General features: G+C 38.2%; 1 protein-coding gene across 1 annotated transcript in view; it reads left to right on the top strand.

Annotated features, from left to right (window-relative positions):
• MID1 (midline 1) overlaps positions 1-16,750 on the top strand; it is a 48,982-nt gene extending 32,232 nt beyond the window's left edge. Inside the window, exons 7-9 of the mRNA XM_039379235.1 lie at positions 6,158-6,319; positions 8,325-8,532; positions 10,131-16,750. Of these exons, the coding sequence (XP_039235169.1) occupies positions 6,158-6,319; positions 8,325-8,532; positions 10,131-10,479 (719 nt within the window). The 3' untranslated portion in view covers positions 10,480-16,750. The remainder of the gene's footprint in view (positions 1-6,157; positions 6,320-8,324; positions 8,533-10,130) is intronic.
• Positions 16,751-16,796: the final 46 nt, after the last annotated feature.

Below are 16,796 nucleotides of genomic sequence, written 5' to 3'. Positions count from 1 at the left end.
AGTGCAGATATCTCTTAGCAAATATCCTGGTTGTTACATTCAATTTAATTGAGAGCTATAATGTTAACCAAAATTAAACACATGCATATAGAAGTATATGTGGAAGGCCTTTCTAAATGTCATAAACCTTTTTTTTAAATCTCGTTATTTAATATAGACTTGAACACCTCCAATGATGATGTTCCCACCAAGTCTAACTGCTATAGATCTGCCCAGGTTTCTAACATGTGAGACTCTCCCAGTTCGTTCCAACTTACACTGGTACTGGAGATTTGCCCACTAACATCATAGAATGATAATGGAATCACTTAGGCTGGAAAAGACTTGTAAGATCATTGAGTCCAACCATTAACTTAACACTGTCAAGTGCACCACTAAACCATGTCCCTAAGTACCACATTGGCATGTCTTTTAAACACCTCCAGGGATGGTGACTCAACCATTTCCCTGGGCCTTTACATGAAGAAATTTTTCCTAATATCTATTCTAAACCTCCCCTGGGGCAACTTGAGGCCATTTCTTCTTGTCCTGTCAATCCTATCCTGATTTTACTCAGAACACTGCCTGGATGTTTATTGACTTTGTTGCATTCTATTCTTTGTCCTGAAGAAGGATCTAATCTCCCAGCACTTATTATAAATGGCTTTCCAAGATTGTTCTTAGAATATTGGAGTGTACCTTATTAGCTCCATTGAACACAGAGAGCTGCTGCCACTGCAACCTTCATGTTTTGATGAACTGAAGCTAGGTGATTTTTTTTTAATCCTGTTGTAATGAAATAGACTTTGGGTTAGCACACATTTCTTCCTATGTATGGCATTTGCATGCTTTTGCATGTAACTATATTTTTATTTCTCTGTCGTATCCCAAAAAGTTTCCATTAGTATTGCATGTTGCCTCTAGCAGATAATGTAAACAGGTTCATAGACTGCCTTCAGTTCTGTGTTTTTGTGGCTATGAATTAGTCACCAGGGAGTAGCTAGAGTACTGCATTAAACCAACAACCTTTTTCCCCCGAGACAGTAGGAATCACTTTGCATACATATCCACCTACCGTGCTAATGGAGGCTGTTATTTTAGAATCTGTTTCTTAAACCACATAGCCAGCCTGACTGCACTTTCCAGTCCTCAGTATATTTCCCCCACCAGAGGCATATATCATTCAGAGATTGCTAAGAATTCAGTAACAAAAACAAGTAATGCTATGTTTTTCTAGTATATTTTCTATCCAACATAATCAACTATATTCTTTTTTATTAACTGAAAAATTGGAAAGTTAACATTTGATGGAAAAAGTCCAAATAGAGTATTTCATTTGAATCCTATTTCATACAGGAAAGATTATTTCCAAATGTGGCCAAACTGCTTGGCTATTCAACGCTTGGCAGCTCTGTTCTGTGCATAAGAGCAGTATGGAACTTTAGATTAAGCAGGCTTTAACTAAAGCAGTTGTTCTCAGAGTTATACCATTTGGACATTTGCATTTCTGAGATGCAGCTAAATCACCTGCAATCTGAATATGGTAAAGGCTTTTAAAATTACTTTGTCACTAGCTAGCTAACATGCATTATGACTTCATTATCCCGTTTCAATAAATTTTCAAGTATTCATTGAGTATACCTTTTTTAACATATTTGCTATAATGTGCTTCAGGAGGGTTCAAATTTAAACACCCATTTTTTTCTAGCTCTGATACAAGATGTCCACGAAAAATGTGTCTCTTTTTTTTAACAAAAAAATAATTCTCTCTTGGTGGTAAAGGGAATCAGGGTTAATTAGTTATATAGTCTAATTACAAAACTTAAGGATACAGTGTACTATTGTCAGAACCTTTTCACTGTTACATGACTCCTTTTGCTATGAGACAGGATAAGAATTTTTGAAGGATCCAAGACAATTAGGAGCCCAAGCTTTCATGAAAAACAGTGAATTTATGATTCACCTATCAATTTTTTAATATTCTAACTTTTGTCTCTTTCTGGAAGTTTTGTTTAATTAAAAATATATTCCTTACAGTCTTCAGATTTATACAGAAGATTTTAATATTTTTTAATCACACAAAAGCAAATTTGGGATAAAACCAGGAAAACTGCTTCTTGAAAATAATTTTTATTCAAAGCATTTTAAAAAAATTAAAATGCTCAAGCGATTAAATAGCCTTCCCATGACTTTGGTGCTCCTCTTCCAGTTTTCAAGAAGATATCTTTTATTAAAATCTACCAGTGTAAATTTTAGGAGGATTTACACTCTGTGATTTTTCCCATCTGTTTTTTAAATTACATCAACAACCAACACCAGGGAAATATCTTTACAAATTATTATCTCCAGACTCTGAGAAACTTGTTTTAAAAACTCATATATCCTGTACGGACATCACTGTGCTCACTGCACCATTCCAGGATGTAATTTAAATTCTCTACATTTTTGTTAGGCTACAGTTTTAAAATACATTGTTTTACCATCTGTGTAGCCCTGTAAAAAGCCCTGGGTTTTTGAAACAAGAAACCTGAATGTAGCCTGGATTAGGATTGGGTACAATAGGAGACCCTTAGCTCCTGCTGCTGCTCCAGTGAAGAGATGTGTCCTTTTCCACTTCACCTGCTGCCACCAGCAGGGAGCTGAGAGGGCAAACGCTGATCCGAAATGCCAGTGTGACCAGGCTGCTTGCTCATTTCCCTGAGCTCTCTTAATCATATTCTTTTGTATTCAGAGAAGAAAGGCTGTCCTGACAGGGCATATCTGGAGACAGATTCTTTTGATGCAGTGACAAATTATTCTTTCATACTTAAAAGCTTAAATTGGCTGCCACTGGTAACTATTCTCCATTTTGAAGGAGTTTGGACTTGTAGTTTGGCATCGTCAAAACTTCATTCCTAAGATTTTTGATTCAAAGTACAATTTCAAGCCTGTTATCAAGTATCTCACAGTCAGGAAGCACAAGGACATATCATGAGCCCCTTGATGCATAGGCAAGAGCTGAGCTTGTTGAGACAGCAAGGTTTGTCAAGCAAAGTAACCAAGTCAGTCGCTGCACATCCAACATTCATTGTACACCAGTAGTCTGGGATGCCTAAGACTGGAAAAATGAAGAAAAGAAACCCAGAGTATCTTCTGTTATCAAAGAGAATAGAACATTCCCCTGGAACATAAGTTAAAGGGAGGGTTCCTAACTCTCTCTATTGACTGTGCAGAGAGTTTAAATACATAAGGTCCTTATTGATTATTGGCTACATATAAATCCACATACACAGGAGGAGAGCATAAACTTAAGAGGAGATTCATAGCACTGCAACAGTACCTTTACAGTCCTTCATATACTTATTTAGGTCAAAATTTTATACTTCATTAAGGAGCAATTAGTCTCTGGGGGGTATCATAAAAAGTGTAATGCAAGCCTGAAAAATGTGCCCATTAGAGAGTAGTAATGACTAATACAAATCTAGTTTAGACATGAGTTAGCAAAAATCTAGGCATTTCTGTGTCTGCATAAGGGTTAGTTTATATATGGCTTATGTATATCATAGAACTTTGCTTTCAAAGTGTGGTTGTGGGTGGAGAAGACATTTCTAGAATTACTGTCGGTATCCATCCCACTTACTGTCATATGTTATTTGTTAACCCATCAGAGGCATCTTAGTTAAGGATTCTTTGGTCATCCTGCACTTCATCTAAAATCCAGTGCTTCATTTTGTTTTATTTGAACTTAATACTTTTTTGCAATAGTACCTATGAGTCCAGTAAGGAACGGTCTCAATGCAAAATCATTGTGGTAGTTTAGCTACGGAACAAGTGGGCCTGTACTCTAATACCCATGGCAAACTGGGGAAAGATGAGGTTTCCTCTGAGCAGTCAGTGAAATATGTCAGGAAGCTGGTATTTTTGCTTCCTTTCTTCCGCTTAAGAAACCCATTCACACACAGCCTAAGAAAATAGATAAGATTCAGAGTTTATGGCTTAGTGAAAGAAGACATGGACTGGTGTTGCTACAAGCGGTTTACTACCAGACCCAACTGGGGTTACCATGAGGATAACACTGGGTTCTTTTTCTTCATGAGGAAGGCAGATGATTGCTCTATATGACCTAGTTTTTCAATAGTCTTGAGAAAAGCAGTGCTGCAAGGTTGCTTTTCTGTGCTGCTTCTATTCACGTATAACAAACAGTTGGAATCTCTTGTAGCTGATATTTAGGGAGGCTAAGTGTAGTCAGATGTTACTACATGTCACTTGGATGCTCACTGGTTGGTGCATAAGGAACACACTAGAATTCTTTTTTTTCCACCCACTATACACTAAGAAACTGCAACAAAGAAATGCTGTCATTCTGGTAAATCATGGTCCAAAGGCCACAACCCTTATGTGAGTTCAACCAGGGGCTTAGGCTTCCAGACTTCAAATCGGGGTGATGAAGGAGAGTGACTCATGTCACATGATTTTAGACAGCTGAAGTTAGGGATCTCACCTATGATAGTCACCCAGGCTTCTTCTGTGGACAAGAAAAGAGAGGTACTTGTGGCTGGTAGGATGTTCACATGTGGAGAAGTGAAAGAAACTTGTTACTGAATTCTGCCTCAGCTCAGAATCCAGAAAAATAGGTTAGGCATCATAGCTCGTCATTAGATGGCAAGATAATATGAATCCAACTTGAAACTGTGCTGCAGTTACCCATTTGCACAGCAGGATGAATATCTGCCTGCCTCTTGAGGATGCTTTGTAATGTAAGGGAATTTTGACACACAAGCTTCATTATTCTTAGATTGATATTTGGAATTTGAATTCTGTTTCTAATGGTATTTTCTTATGAAGAACACATCCCAAATTAGGAAGGAATCTTGCAGTATGCTTATGAATTGTCTATGAGTCACAGACTCATAGACCTGTATCACAGGTCTGTTTCTTTCAAGTTTTGTATTCATTAGCCTTTTAAATTTTATTTTACATAAAGGTTTTGTATTGTCTGATATGCAGAGCTGAAATTACTACTGAGTTCTCTTTACTACTTACTGGTAAAACATTAATCAAAAGGTGAAACTGTCTTTAAATAACAACAACAGCTTTCATAACATATTCTATGCGCAGTAAAGGCAGAGACCAAGAAGTCTGTCAGGTTCCTAATCCAGTCAAGCATTTCTCTATTAAGTTTTCCAGACTTGCATATGTACACACATGCGTACACTTCCACCTGGATCTATCTTTTTCTAGCTGTGTAACCATGTAAAAGGTTGTGAATATATATACTCTTCATGAATGTTAAATTTTTTATTTATGTAAACATTTATAATATGAGAGCTATAAGACTTGGGATCCATTAGACCAGGAGCTGTTCCAAATGTAGAATAAGTAATATGGGTGATTGACTGCCAATGCAGTTATACCACAGTAGGAAAAAATGTATGTCAATTAATAAGTTAATTTTAATGGAGTATTTTCCTGGTTTATGATATTGCTACTCCCTTATTTTACTTAATTCCTATATATTATACTTCTATGGTTGTCATCAAATGTACCCAAGAACTTTTATAAATGTAAAATTTACCAGATCTTTCCCAGCTGGCATCTCAGCACGAGGACATAAATCAAAAAGTTGTGTCCAATAAATTTACTGGCTGAGATTATTTTCTAGCAAAGTCTGACATGTAAGAATCAAAGCTTTCTCTGAAGACCATTCTCTACCCTGTTTGGCTTCCCATGATTTGCTTCAGGTTCTGAAGAATGCATACCTGGCGACTGTCAGCAAAGGTGCCTCCCCAGCCTTCCTGGCTTTATTGCTTACGTTAGTTTTCTGAGGCTTAAACTGAGTTCATTAATCCAAACAGTAGATTGATGGGATCGTCATAATCCTCTAACTCTTAAGCAATAAAGAATTCCTTGTGCTGGGATATGAAAAATCTCGGACTGCTAGTATCTCCACTGAGACATTTCTTAAATGCCCATTTTTTATGGTTGACTTCACATAGCAGGAACTTAAAAGGTACCATGGCTGAGGGTTGATGAAATGAGTTAGTGGCATTAAGTAGTGGCTCACTAAATGTAATAACATTTTAAAAGGTATAGAAGCAAAATTCATATTGGTCGTTGGGTTCCTGGGAATGCTCTAAATGTCCCTCTGTTACAAAGTGTTTAGTGTGTTATGACTGATGTGCTCTGTTTGAAATTGCAGGTTTATGCAACTCAGCCGACAGCTGGATGATTGTTCCTAATATCAAACAAAACCACTACACGGTGCACGGGTTACAGAGTGGCACTAAGTACATCTTCATTGTTAAGGCCATTAATCAGGCAGGCAGCAGGAGCAGCGAGCCTGGCAAACTCAAGACAAACAGTGAGTAATGTGAGATCCAGCATGCATGCATTCTTTCTGGCCTTCCTTTTTAGGAAGGAAGAAGATACAAGAGCACAGAGCAGTTTAACTTGTTTAAAGTGCTTCCCACAATAAAAGCCACTTCTTTAACTCAATTCGAGAATGCCAGAGGCTTCGGTAGTGCAGAAAATCCTTTTTTTTTGGGGGGGGGAGATGCATCTGTTGTTTGGTCACTGGAAATACCACATAGGAACAGAACCATCACATGTCAAATGGTTGAAAATACTCTTTTGTGAATTTGTTTTAATATCCTCTCTATTCTTTTACCTCTACAAAGCAAAAGCTTTTCTTATGTTTGCAAGAAAACCTTTTATTTTGGTGTAGTGTTCAGAAGATAATTTCTAGTCTAATTTTATCCACCAAAATTATATCTTTTTAGGACATTGGAAAACTTCTTAGCTTTATCTGCCTCAGCTTTTTATGGAGTTCAGCAAGGTGGTAGAGTAGTCAGAGATCCCACTTCAAAAAAACAATGGTTATACAAATTAATAGCAGATGTAGAATAACAATTTTAAGACTCGTTTTCAGCTGTTTTCTTCTTGTGTCTCAGCCAACATCTCAGTCGTGTAGTCATCGTGGGCAGCTCTGAGGGCTGGAAAGAAAACACTGGGATTTATGCATCCTCTGAAACCTGCTTATTGTAGGGGGGTGCTTGAAGAGGGGCAATACTGAATGTTACAAGAACAATACTGAAGAGAATGGCATGTACAGCTTTCTGATTTCTCCCTTTCTGCTATTAACCTGTGCAATGTGACTAGACACAATTCAATACAGAGAGACATCCTTCAGATACTGCTTCAGCACACAAAGGCTACTAACCAGTCAGAGAGGCAGGCCGTACATATGTTACTGCTATCAGGTGGTAAGAAACAGCCCCCAGATACTTTCCAATGGGTTTATTTTATATTTAGTCATAATACATAATTAAATGCACATTGCAAAAGTAGATAACCCTGAACAATTTACATCTTACTTGAAGTACATGTGCCAATGCCTCACACAGACTTCATGAGAGTGCTCGTTTTCATTTTCTGTGCATGTCATCAAATCTTCCAATTACATGTCTTTCCCCTTGAAATAAAAGAGAGTAAGAAGGGGAAAGTGCTTTGCTGGATTACTTGTGGAGTCATACTTTTCTGGTTGTCTCCTGGCGGAGGTAAATGATCTTTCTGCCTTCTGACACAATAAGCAAGCCTGTCAGAATTGTGGTGGGCTTTATATATCTAGAGGGTTCAGTTTACCAAATAGCTTCCGGTTATTGTCTACAAATCTTGTGCTACAGCCCAAGATACTTGCCAAAAGCAACAGCCTCAATAATGTTATTACACCATATTATTTGGACCAAGTTACAGTTCACTTCCTTCTTTTAATGCACAGTATCCAATACCACATGGGCATCCTTCCAAAGCAATCCTGAATTGTTGACTGTGCTTGTTATAAGTAAAGCTGTGAGTGAATGAATGAAGAGACAATGCTAGTGTTTCTTCTTATTTTTAAACTCATTTTGTGGGATTTGAAATCATACTTTTTGTAGGAATAATGAAGATGTTATTACGGAGCCCTATCCCTAAAGAATTAATTGAACACAATTTATTGTAAATCTAATATGCTCTGAAAAAAAAGCAACCCTCAGACCATTATTAGCATGTATATTGGTTTCAATTACATGCAAGAATCAGAATATTGTGGTTACCTCTGGGTCAGAGATAAAGGACATGATGATTATGCAGGGCTCTTTTCAGGGATTATCGATGCGGGGAAGTCAGTGCACAAAGAAATTGACAGTAAACTGACAATGCAATGCAAACGAGCTATTGCAGGGATCAGAATAGGTTAGTCTATCTCAAGAACACTTGAGAGGAGGAAATTAATATGGTTATGTAATCTTGCAGGCTTCTTAGAGGTTCACTAATCCACTCTCCTTTTCAAAATCAAAGCCAAGTCATCTTTGCCTCTGCGTCTCTAGGTCAGCCGTTTAAACTGGACCCCAAATCTGCTCATAGAAAATTGAAAGTGTCTCATGATAACTTGACGGTGGAACGCGATGAAACATCCTCCAAAAAGAGTCACACACCAGAGCGATTCACAAGCCAAGGGAGCTATGGAGTAGCTGGCAACGTGTTCATTGACAGCGGGCGGCATTACTGGGAAGTGGTTATAAGCGGGAGTACATGGTATGTATATAAAAATATATGTGAAAAAAGCACTAGTTCACACCATGCATAAGCTGGCATAGTTTCTGTGATAGAGACCAGTAGCAGAGACATGGGGAAGAGTATGAGAGCAGGCCAAGCATATATTTTCACATAGTTTGTCAGACTATTTTCCCAATCTCCAGTGCTTTTGGACTCTGGAACTAAATCTGTCACATTAAACATCTTTATATTTAGCAGTCTTCACAGGAGTTTTACTCCATGTCTGGGAATGATTGTTTTTTTGAACCCATGTACAGTACATTTTGAGAGTGAACTTTGTAAATGTGATCATTTCTCTACTAAACGTGAAAGATTTCCATGTCCTTCAGTAAGAAAAAATAAATAAAAATGAGGACAGTCTGATGATCCAGTTCCACAGGGACAGAGATCGGATTTGCTTCTGAGGAGGGGATGTGGAGCAGCAGAGCTGTAGGTCTGTGCCCCAGGGTATGAAGCAAGGGGAAGGAAATAGAAGAGTGCTTTCCTCCACTTCTGAATGATCCTCTATGTCGTACAAGGGCAGATTTCCAGAGGCCTTTAGTCAGTGGAAGAGATGTTATCCTTTGGTATTCAAAGGCATCATGATGAAGGTTAGTGGAATGGAAAAATCAGCAAGGTCTTCAGGTATTGCCCGCTGTCTCAAACAAGAAAAATACTGTTTGTCTGTGTCAGTGCTAAGAAACGGAAAAAAAGTAACTTATGGCACATTAATCTCTGTTGGTTGAAATCCCAACAAATACTGCAGTGTCTCTAAAATGTGAGGAACTTTGAAATTTCTGTTATATATGACAAATCAGGTATTTGTCCTCAGTGTCCATTAATGAGAACATTTTCACAACCCTTTTATCCTGCACATCTTGCCATAAATTATGGTTTCCAGAGCAAATCTCTTCACCTATATTGCTTCACTTGGCCAGAAACCCAGTCTCAAAAATGCTCATTTGAATCTGAAAACTGCACCAGCATCTGGTAAAACATTTTTGAAAATCGCAAAATGGTTTTTTTTAATGTGTCCTTGATGTTTACTCTTGCATGCCTTCTTCTGGGCCATATATAAAAGGAGCAAGGAGAGGTCAGATTAGCTGACAGTCAGCAGTGTACTTTAAAATCAGTTAATTCCTCTGCATTCATCTGTTGGAAATGGAAATTTGGGGCCAGTGATTTCATAGAATCATAGAATCATAGAACCAACCAGGTTGGAAGGGATCTCTGAGATTATCAAGTCCAACCCTTGATCCACTACCACCATGGTAACTAGACCACTCTCAGCTGCTGAGTACTCAACAATCTTCCTTTTGAATACCAGAGGTAAGCACTCACAAAAATTGCCATAGCTGCGAAACTAGAAACAATACAATGAGTTTCCCTGATCTCTCAAACCCAAAAGAGAGACAAAGAAAAACATTAATTAAGCCTGTGCAGGTATTGTGGTGAAACATCACTTAACGAGAACATAAACCAGCAGCAGTAAGAGGCCGAGGCATTCCAGTGAGTCCTCTGGGCTAACATTTGACTTCACAGAGAGACTGACATGGCTGGAAGCATTTGTTTCCTTGAGATGTTCTTTTCTTTTGCAGGTATGCTATTGGTATTTCCTACAAGTCAGCACCGAAGCACGAGTGGATCGGAAAGAATTCTGCCTCCTGGGTGCTTTGCCGCTGCAATAACACGTGGGTGGTGCGGCACAACAGCAAAGAAATCCCCATCGAGCCTGCCCCTCACCTCCGGCGGGTCGGGATTTTGCTGGACTATGACAACGGCTCCCTTGCTTTTTACGATGCTTTGAACTCCTTACACCTTTACACTTTTGACATTACTTTTGGGCAGCCAGTGTGCCCCACGTTCACAGTGTGGAACAAGTGTTTGACCATTATAACTGGCTTGCCTATCCCTGACCACCTGGACTCCTCGGAGCAGCTCGCATGACTGCTAAAAGCCAAAAGGTAGGACAACACATCTTCCCAGGGTGGCCAGGCAGCTGCCTGCAGGAGCTTACCCGGAGCTGGTGGACCTATGTGGCATCCTGGCCATCGCTGACAAATTTGGCCAAAACTGAAAAGGAGAGAATATCTCTTTCTGTGTACTCTGTAAGGAAGAACAAGAGGTGGCTTTAAAAATATCTTGGAACTTTCTTTTGCAGTTGGTTTTGTTTGGTTGGTTTTGTATTTAGTCTCTTACTGGAAGATTTATAAATTATTTATAAAAATAAAAAAAAAAAAACAAAACAGAAGTGAAAGCCTGGTTTGGACACCTGGAAAATTACTTTTTTTTTTCCTGCACATTGATGACCCTATTAATTAAAGTTTCATCAGCCTTTTGAATAATTTTATTTTACAGTGGATAAAAGCAGGAAATCAGAAGGATGAAAACTGCGCAGTGGACAAGTCAGTATACTGCAGGTTCTACTCGTACCAACATTAGTGGTCTCATTGCCAGCCTTATTGAGTGTGAGATCTCCCAATTTCTACTTTGCACATGGAAGTGTGCAGACCAAAAGAACAGAAACAAAAAAGAGAGCCAGCCAACACAGCAAAAGAATAAAGTTTAATTTACTTCTGTTCACAGGGCAGTGCTCTCTCAGTTCATAAAAAACATGTGGAATATCTCCTAGAAATGTGAGTGGATAAATCATCTGGTGATTTATTTTATTGATGGCAACATTCCCATCTACCAGTGCTTTGCTTTCGTCTTTGGGAAATATTATAGAATCACTGAGGATGTGGAAGACTGATACCATCTCTGAGAATCAGCAACACTGGAGAGGAGCAGCCAATCCAAGGTCTGACTGTAGACTAATTTGATAAAGCACGGCATCATTTAAGGATTGATTGTAATAGAAAATGTCACGGTTCTGATGGTAGACATGTGAATGCTTATTGCTGATTTTACAAGGTTCAACATAGCAAGCCCAGCCAACAACTCGGAAGTGAGACTTGCACCACTTTACCATTGATTTTAAATTAAATACAAATGTTTCACTGTCATACACTGTATAGTGTCTATAACAAAGCAAGGAAGTCTGTTTTACATGTGCTGTATGGAGAAACAATGCAGCTGGAGTGTGCTCATAGTTATTGTCCTGGGTTGTTTGGGAAAGCACAATTCTCTTTGTGAATGAGGAGTAAAGAGCAAGCTTTCAGCAGCAGTAGGAATCTGCATGGGCAGACCTGACATTCATCCTAGTGTTGGTAGATGAGCTTCCGTGAAGGCAGTAGAGGTTGTATGTACTTTATCTCAAAGCTGAATCAGGTACATTTTTTCCTGTTTCCCTTCTACAGAATAGAAATCCTTTGTAATTACTGCAATGCTTATAAATATTCATTTAGGGAGATGTTTGAGGCATATGACAGCTTTAAAAGAATGGTTTTCCTGTAGTGTTTTGTTGTTACTATGCAAGTGGTTAGAATCTGCCTGTGTAGAGAAAGGGTAAATGTAATATCAGCTTTAAGAAAAGATTTGCTCGGTAATTTATAACCATGCTTTTGGTGTCTTTTGGAAAAGATGCCTTAATGCACTTTGTTCACTAATGGGTCCAAAATAAAATGGTTCCAAGCTCAGCTTCAGATTTTTAAAATACTGATTCTCCCAGTAAAAGACTATATTACAATTTGCCTTCTGATATAAAAAAATTTATGAGCAGGATGAGGAATATGTACATGCCTATCTGGTTTTTTTCCTTTTTTTTAGTAGAAAATAAGTGCCTGTCCATGTTCCTTTGATTTCCCTTTATGTGTCATGATAACTGCTGAATTAAATAGAGAAAAATCTGGCAGTACATTGCTGGTACCAGGGCTTTGAGCTGGGCAGCATCCCATTGTTCACAGGCAGGAGCCACTGATCTTTCCAGAGTAGACATAAATAAGACAAAACGTGTACACATTGTGAACTGCAGTATTTATCATACTGTCTTTAATAATCAAGAAATGTGTACCCAAAAATTAAAAAGTAAATAAGTCCCCAAACATTGCATTTTACAATTGAATACAATGTTACTGATACAATCTGATATACACTGCCCAGAGGATCTGACCTGGGATGTTTGGGAGGTAGCTGAGATGGCATGAAAATTTTTGTAAAATGAGTTGACAGGAGATGACTGATGCAAAGCAGTGATAAAAATATACATGAAGAAAGGAGTTTTAATCTAGGCTTATTGCCAAGTTTCTGCCTAAAAGGAAAAGGCATATTAGCAAATTACATGTAGCAAGACTATGTATCTTCTCTTTTGCCACAAACATTAAATCTAGAAGCTGATTTCAGGAGTGGATAAACTGAAAACACTCTCCAGTGTTTAGCTATACAATGTTCGCAGAGATTGAGCTGGATGGAAGCAATACCATGAATTTGGAAAGGTCCCAAATGATCTCACGTATTTTCATTGTAAAGACAGGCCGTGATTCTAAAGACAGATCAGGGTTTTGGCCAATGGAGGAAGAATGGTCTGTTATCTACAGGCCTTGCTGAATCATTTTTATTTTAACACAGAACATTTCATTTGGAGCTAAACCACATTTCTTCAATGGCCTATTAACTCAGTCAGTACTTGTTGTGCATATATGTTTGTGTATGTATTTACACATATGTATGGGTATACACACCAGTATATGCACAAATATGGTGTATATGCATACATACGTATATACACAGACAAAGCGACAGCAATTAGTCAGGTATTCCTTTTTTGCTTGTTTCTTGAACAATTTCATATTCTGTACGATGATGAGGAAACAAGTTTGCTATGAATGGTGTTCTTCTGGACATTTTTTAACAAACAAAATCTGTTTATTTTGCAATACTTGATTCAATGCCTGATTAATCAATAAAAACATTAATTTGAAAATGTAGCTTCTGTGGTCTGTGGCATTTTGCATGGTCCATAGTAATGAACTGAAATCTGAGGGAACAGTAATCCTTGTATAAAAATAAAATATGGTCCTTTAATGTAGCATGCGGTCTTAGATGAGGGTTTTTCCCTTATTTTTGAAAGTTTTGTGACTAGGAATGAGGTAGCATTGTATAATGCTGTGTTTAACAAAGGCAGGTTTTTGAGGAATAGTCTGCTGAAATGCAAGCAATGAATGTGGTATATAAAACTTGTGTTGGTATAATGATTGTTTCAAAGGTGTATTTAATACCCAAGTTGGGATTCAGCAGAGTTAGAGCAAACAATAGCACAATGTCTTTAGAAGATAGTAGCAGCTCAGAGTAGTCTTGAGCTTGAGGTAATGGAAGGGCGGGGGACTTTTTTCTCTGAGGCCAGAAAAGATTTTCCATGTCTTAGACTTACATGTGTTAATGCACATCTAATAGAGAAAAAAATAATTCACAAATGGGCTGTGTGTCATAAATTATTTAGTAGACTGTCTTCAGCCCACTGTAGTTTCCCACTGTTGGCTCTCAGAGAGCAATAAACTTGCTGCATTTTCTGCCATGAGTTTATTCTTTGTCCGTTTTGAGTGTCCCATTTTCCAACTGCTCAGCAAAAAGACTCCCACTGAGCCGTGGGTCCCAAGAGTAGGAAGCATGAAAATCCCTCAGGTCTAGGTACAGTGTGAAAAGCAGGAAATCTGCAAGTGCAGGTGAAAACACATGCATGTTCTTCATTATTAACAATAGTAGGTCATCAGACAGCAGCGTGCATCATCTGTTTTTATCCCATGTCATAATTGCAAACGCTATATTCTTTGCACGTTAGAAAATGCAACAGGACACTACTGACAATGCAAATTAAAGTGTCAGCTCGTTAATCAGTTTGTTTTGAGATGGGCAGTATTTATAGCACTATGAAAGACTGTGGGAGATTTCATTAAAATATTATTTAATATCTCACACAGTATAAGTATTTCTTTCTTAATTATTCTGATAAAGCAGATTTCTAGTAGTCACCAGATTCTGCTTTTAGTTGCAGCAGCCCAATTTTCAAATAAGCCCATGCTCCAAAATAAAATGAGGATTGCTATTGGCTCTCATGGGTATCACCAAAACTGAGGCTATTCATTTTAGTTGGAAACACTGTCTTCATTTCTGGTTTAGGACTGAAGAAGTTCACACCAGTGCACACCAGTACCTCAGTAACTGTCCAGGGCACACCTGGCCTGAAGGCCTTTGGTGGGGCAGCTTTGGGAAGATGGTGATAAACAAAAATATGCACAGGTTGCTTACGTAGTGATGTGCTGGCAATTTTCTTGTAATACAAACTCTGATGTCTTTTCACATGCTCTTTCTAGTAGTGGGAGTGTGTAGTGACATATAAGGATATAAAATGCAGTATTTTCCTGTGCTACTGAGTTGGTTGCCCATATAGAAATTAGCACAGTGTTTTTGTCTTCTGCAGATTGAGGAAAGTCCTGCTCTCTCCTAAGTGCTGGTTTATGTTCTTGATTATGCTGAGCTATTTGTATTTATTGCGCTTCCTGAAATGAAAGAAACTCTTTTTACATTCTAAATTTTGCTTTAGTACTTGATTTTCATATAAAAAAAATAAGAGACTAAGAGACAATGATCTTAACAATGTTTCAGTATGGATGAGACTCTTGGTTTGGAGTGTGAGCCGTAAGGCATCTGTCTACATAAATCAAATCTCTGTGCCAGAACAGACTGATTTGTCATTTCTGTGGGAGTTGAACAGTGCAGGTGCAAGTGTTTTCTTCTGAGATAGGCTTTTGCATTAACTCCACTCTTTGAGTGGAATATTCTGTGTCTTTAATTTTTTTTTAATTGGTTTTTTGATTCAAGTGCAGACCATGTTAATAAGACTAAGTAATATAATCTTTTATCATGTTACCTATTTTAACAAACCCTGCCATGTCATGTGCCTCTGGTGGGTTGCTGAACACATCAGCTGCAACCATAACCTTTGCAACATCACCTCCAATGTGAGAAGTGATGCTTAAGCCATTGACCAAGTATGTGACTTTCCCAGGTGGGATTCATCCTGATTTAAGTAAGGAACCAGTTGAAGGTGAAAGGCACATATATTTCACGAAGGGTGATATAGGAAAGATAAGGGCTTGAAAACCATCGGCATTGAGGCAGTTCTGGTTTAGAAGCACGTCAATGTATTAGGAAGTCATGAAGTCTTTTACTACAGTGTGATAACAATGTCATTATTACTGCTCCCTGAAGGAGGAATGGGGTAAGCAAAAGAGGGAGTTCTGGAGCAATGCTGAGAAAGATCACTCAGAGTGACAGGGCAGCTGGAAACCTGCCACCACTACTTGCCTTGGCACCATGCTGCAGCTCTGCAAAACAAGCCTGCACCTATTTACCCTTCTGTTCCAGCTCAGCCTCAATCCACATTCCCAAATGACAGGAAAAAAATATTGCAATTATATGTTTGAAGTCCTAACCTGAATAAAAGCAGCAGGGCAGGGATGAGAGCCCCGGGCCTTGATCCACCTTTATTCACCCAGATTTTTACATCTGCTAACTTCAAAGGAGATAGTCCTGATTTACACAGAGGTAGGTACAAACCCATGAATCTTCAGTTTCCAACAGGTCAAACCCAAGTGAAGCAGAAGTCCCTGTGAGAACAGCTCAGCATTCCCATTAAATCATGTCTTTGGAGAAAGCACATTAGCTGCTAGCAAAACTGCAGTTACTCATGAGCTGTTTCCCAAGGCCGGCACAGGTGTGTTTTAAAATGTCTAGTTCTTTTAAAATGTATGGCTCAATAACATTCTTCTTGTGTGAATTGTTCAGGCAATGCTTTGCTGTTTCCTCCAAGCAGGGTGGGAACAATTCTCTTAGCAGGTGCTGTGTTACTTTTATAAAAATCATGAGAGTGGCAAATACATAAGTTATGATATAATGCTCCAACATAAGGCTATTGTTCTCGGACTTCCATTTAAAAATGTATAATCACTAAAGAAGTTTAGAAGTCTGCTTCCTTTAAGTGTTTGTCCTAATTTATATAGTTATTTGAAAGCATGGAAATGTTTCCTCTTGAGGAATATCACTTCATTTCTTGTTAATACACAGAGACACATTGTAATTAGGACTATTCCTGAAAATTCACGAATTCATAGAATAGCTTATAATCAAGCCTTTAAAAGGCAGCAAATGGAGGCTTTATGTTTGGCATAACATTGAACAGGGAAAAAAGCTATAACTGAAACATTTAACAGATGACAGATAGCTGCTACACAAAACGATGGGAAAGTTTTCACTAGCAATTTTTTATTTCATCCTCATTTTATTTTACTTGGAAAACAGATGGTTCCATTTGAAAATGTTTATCTGTT

Source organism: Pipra filicauda, unplaced genomic scaffold, assembly GCF_003945595.2.
Source record: "Pipra filicauda isolate LSUMZ 115617 unplaced genomic scaffold, ASM394559v2 scaffold160_size1671714_pilon, whole genome shotgun sequence".
NCBI classification, from domain to species: Eukaryota; Metazoa; Chordata; class Aves; order Passeriformes; family Pipridae; genus Pipra; species Pipra filicauda.
This window is presented reverse-complemented; position numbering and strand designations above follow the sequence as displayed.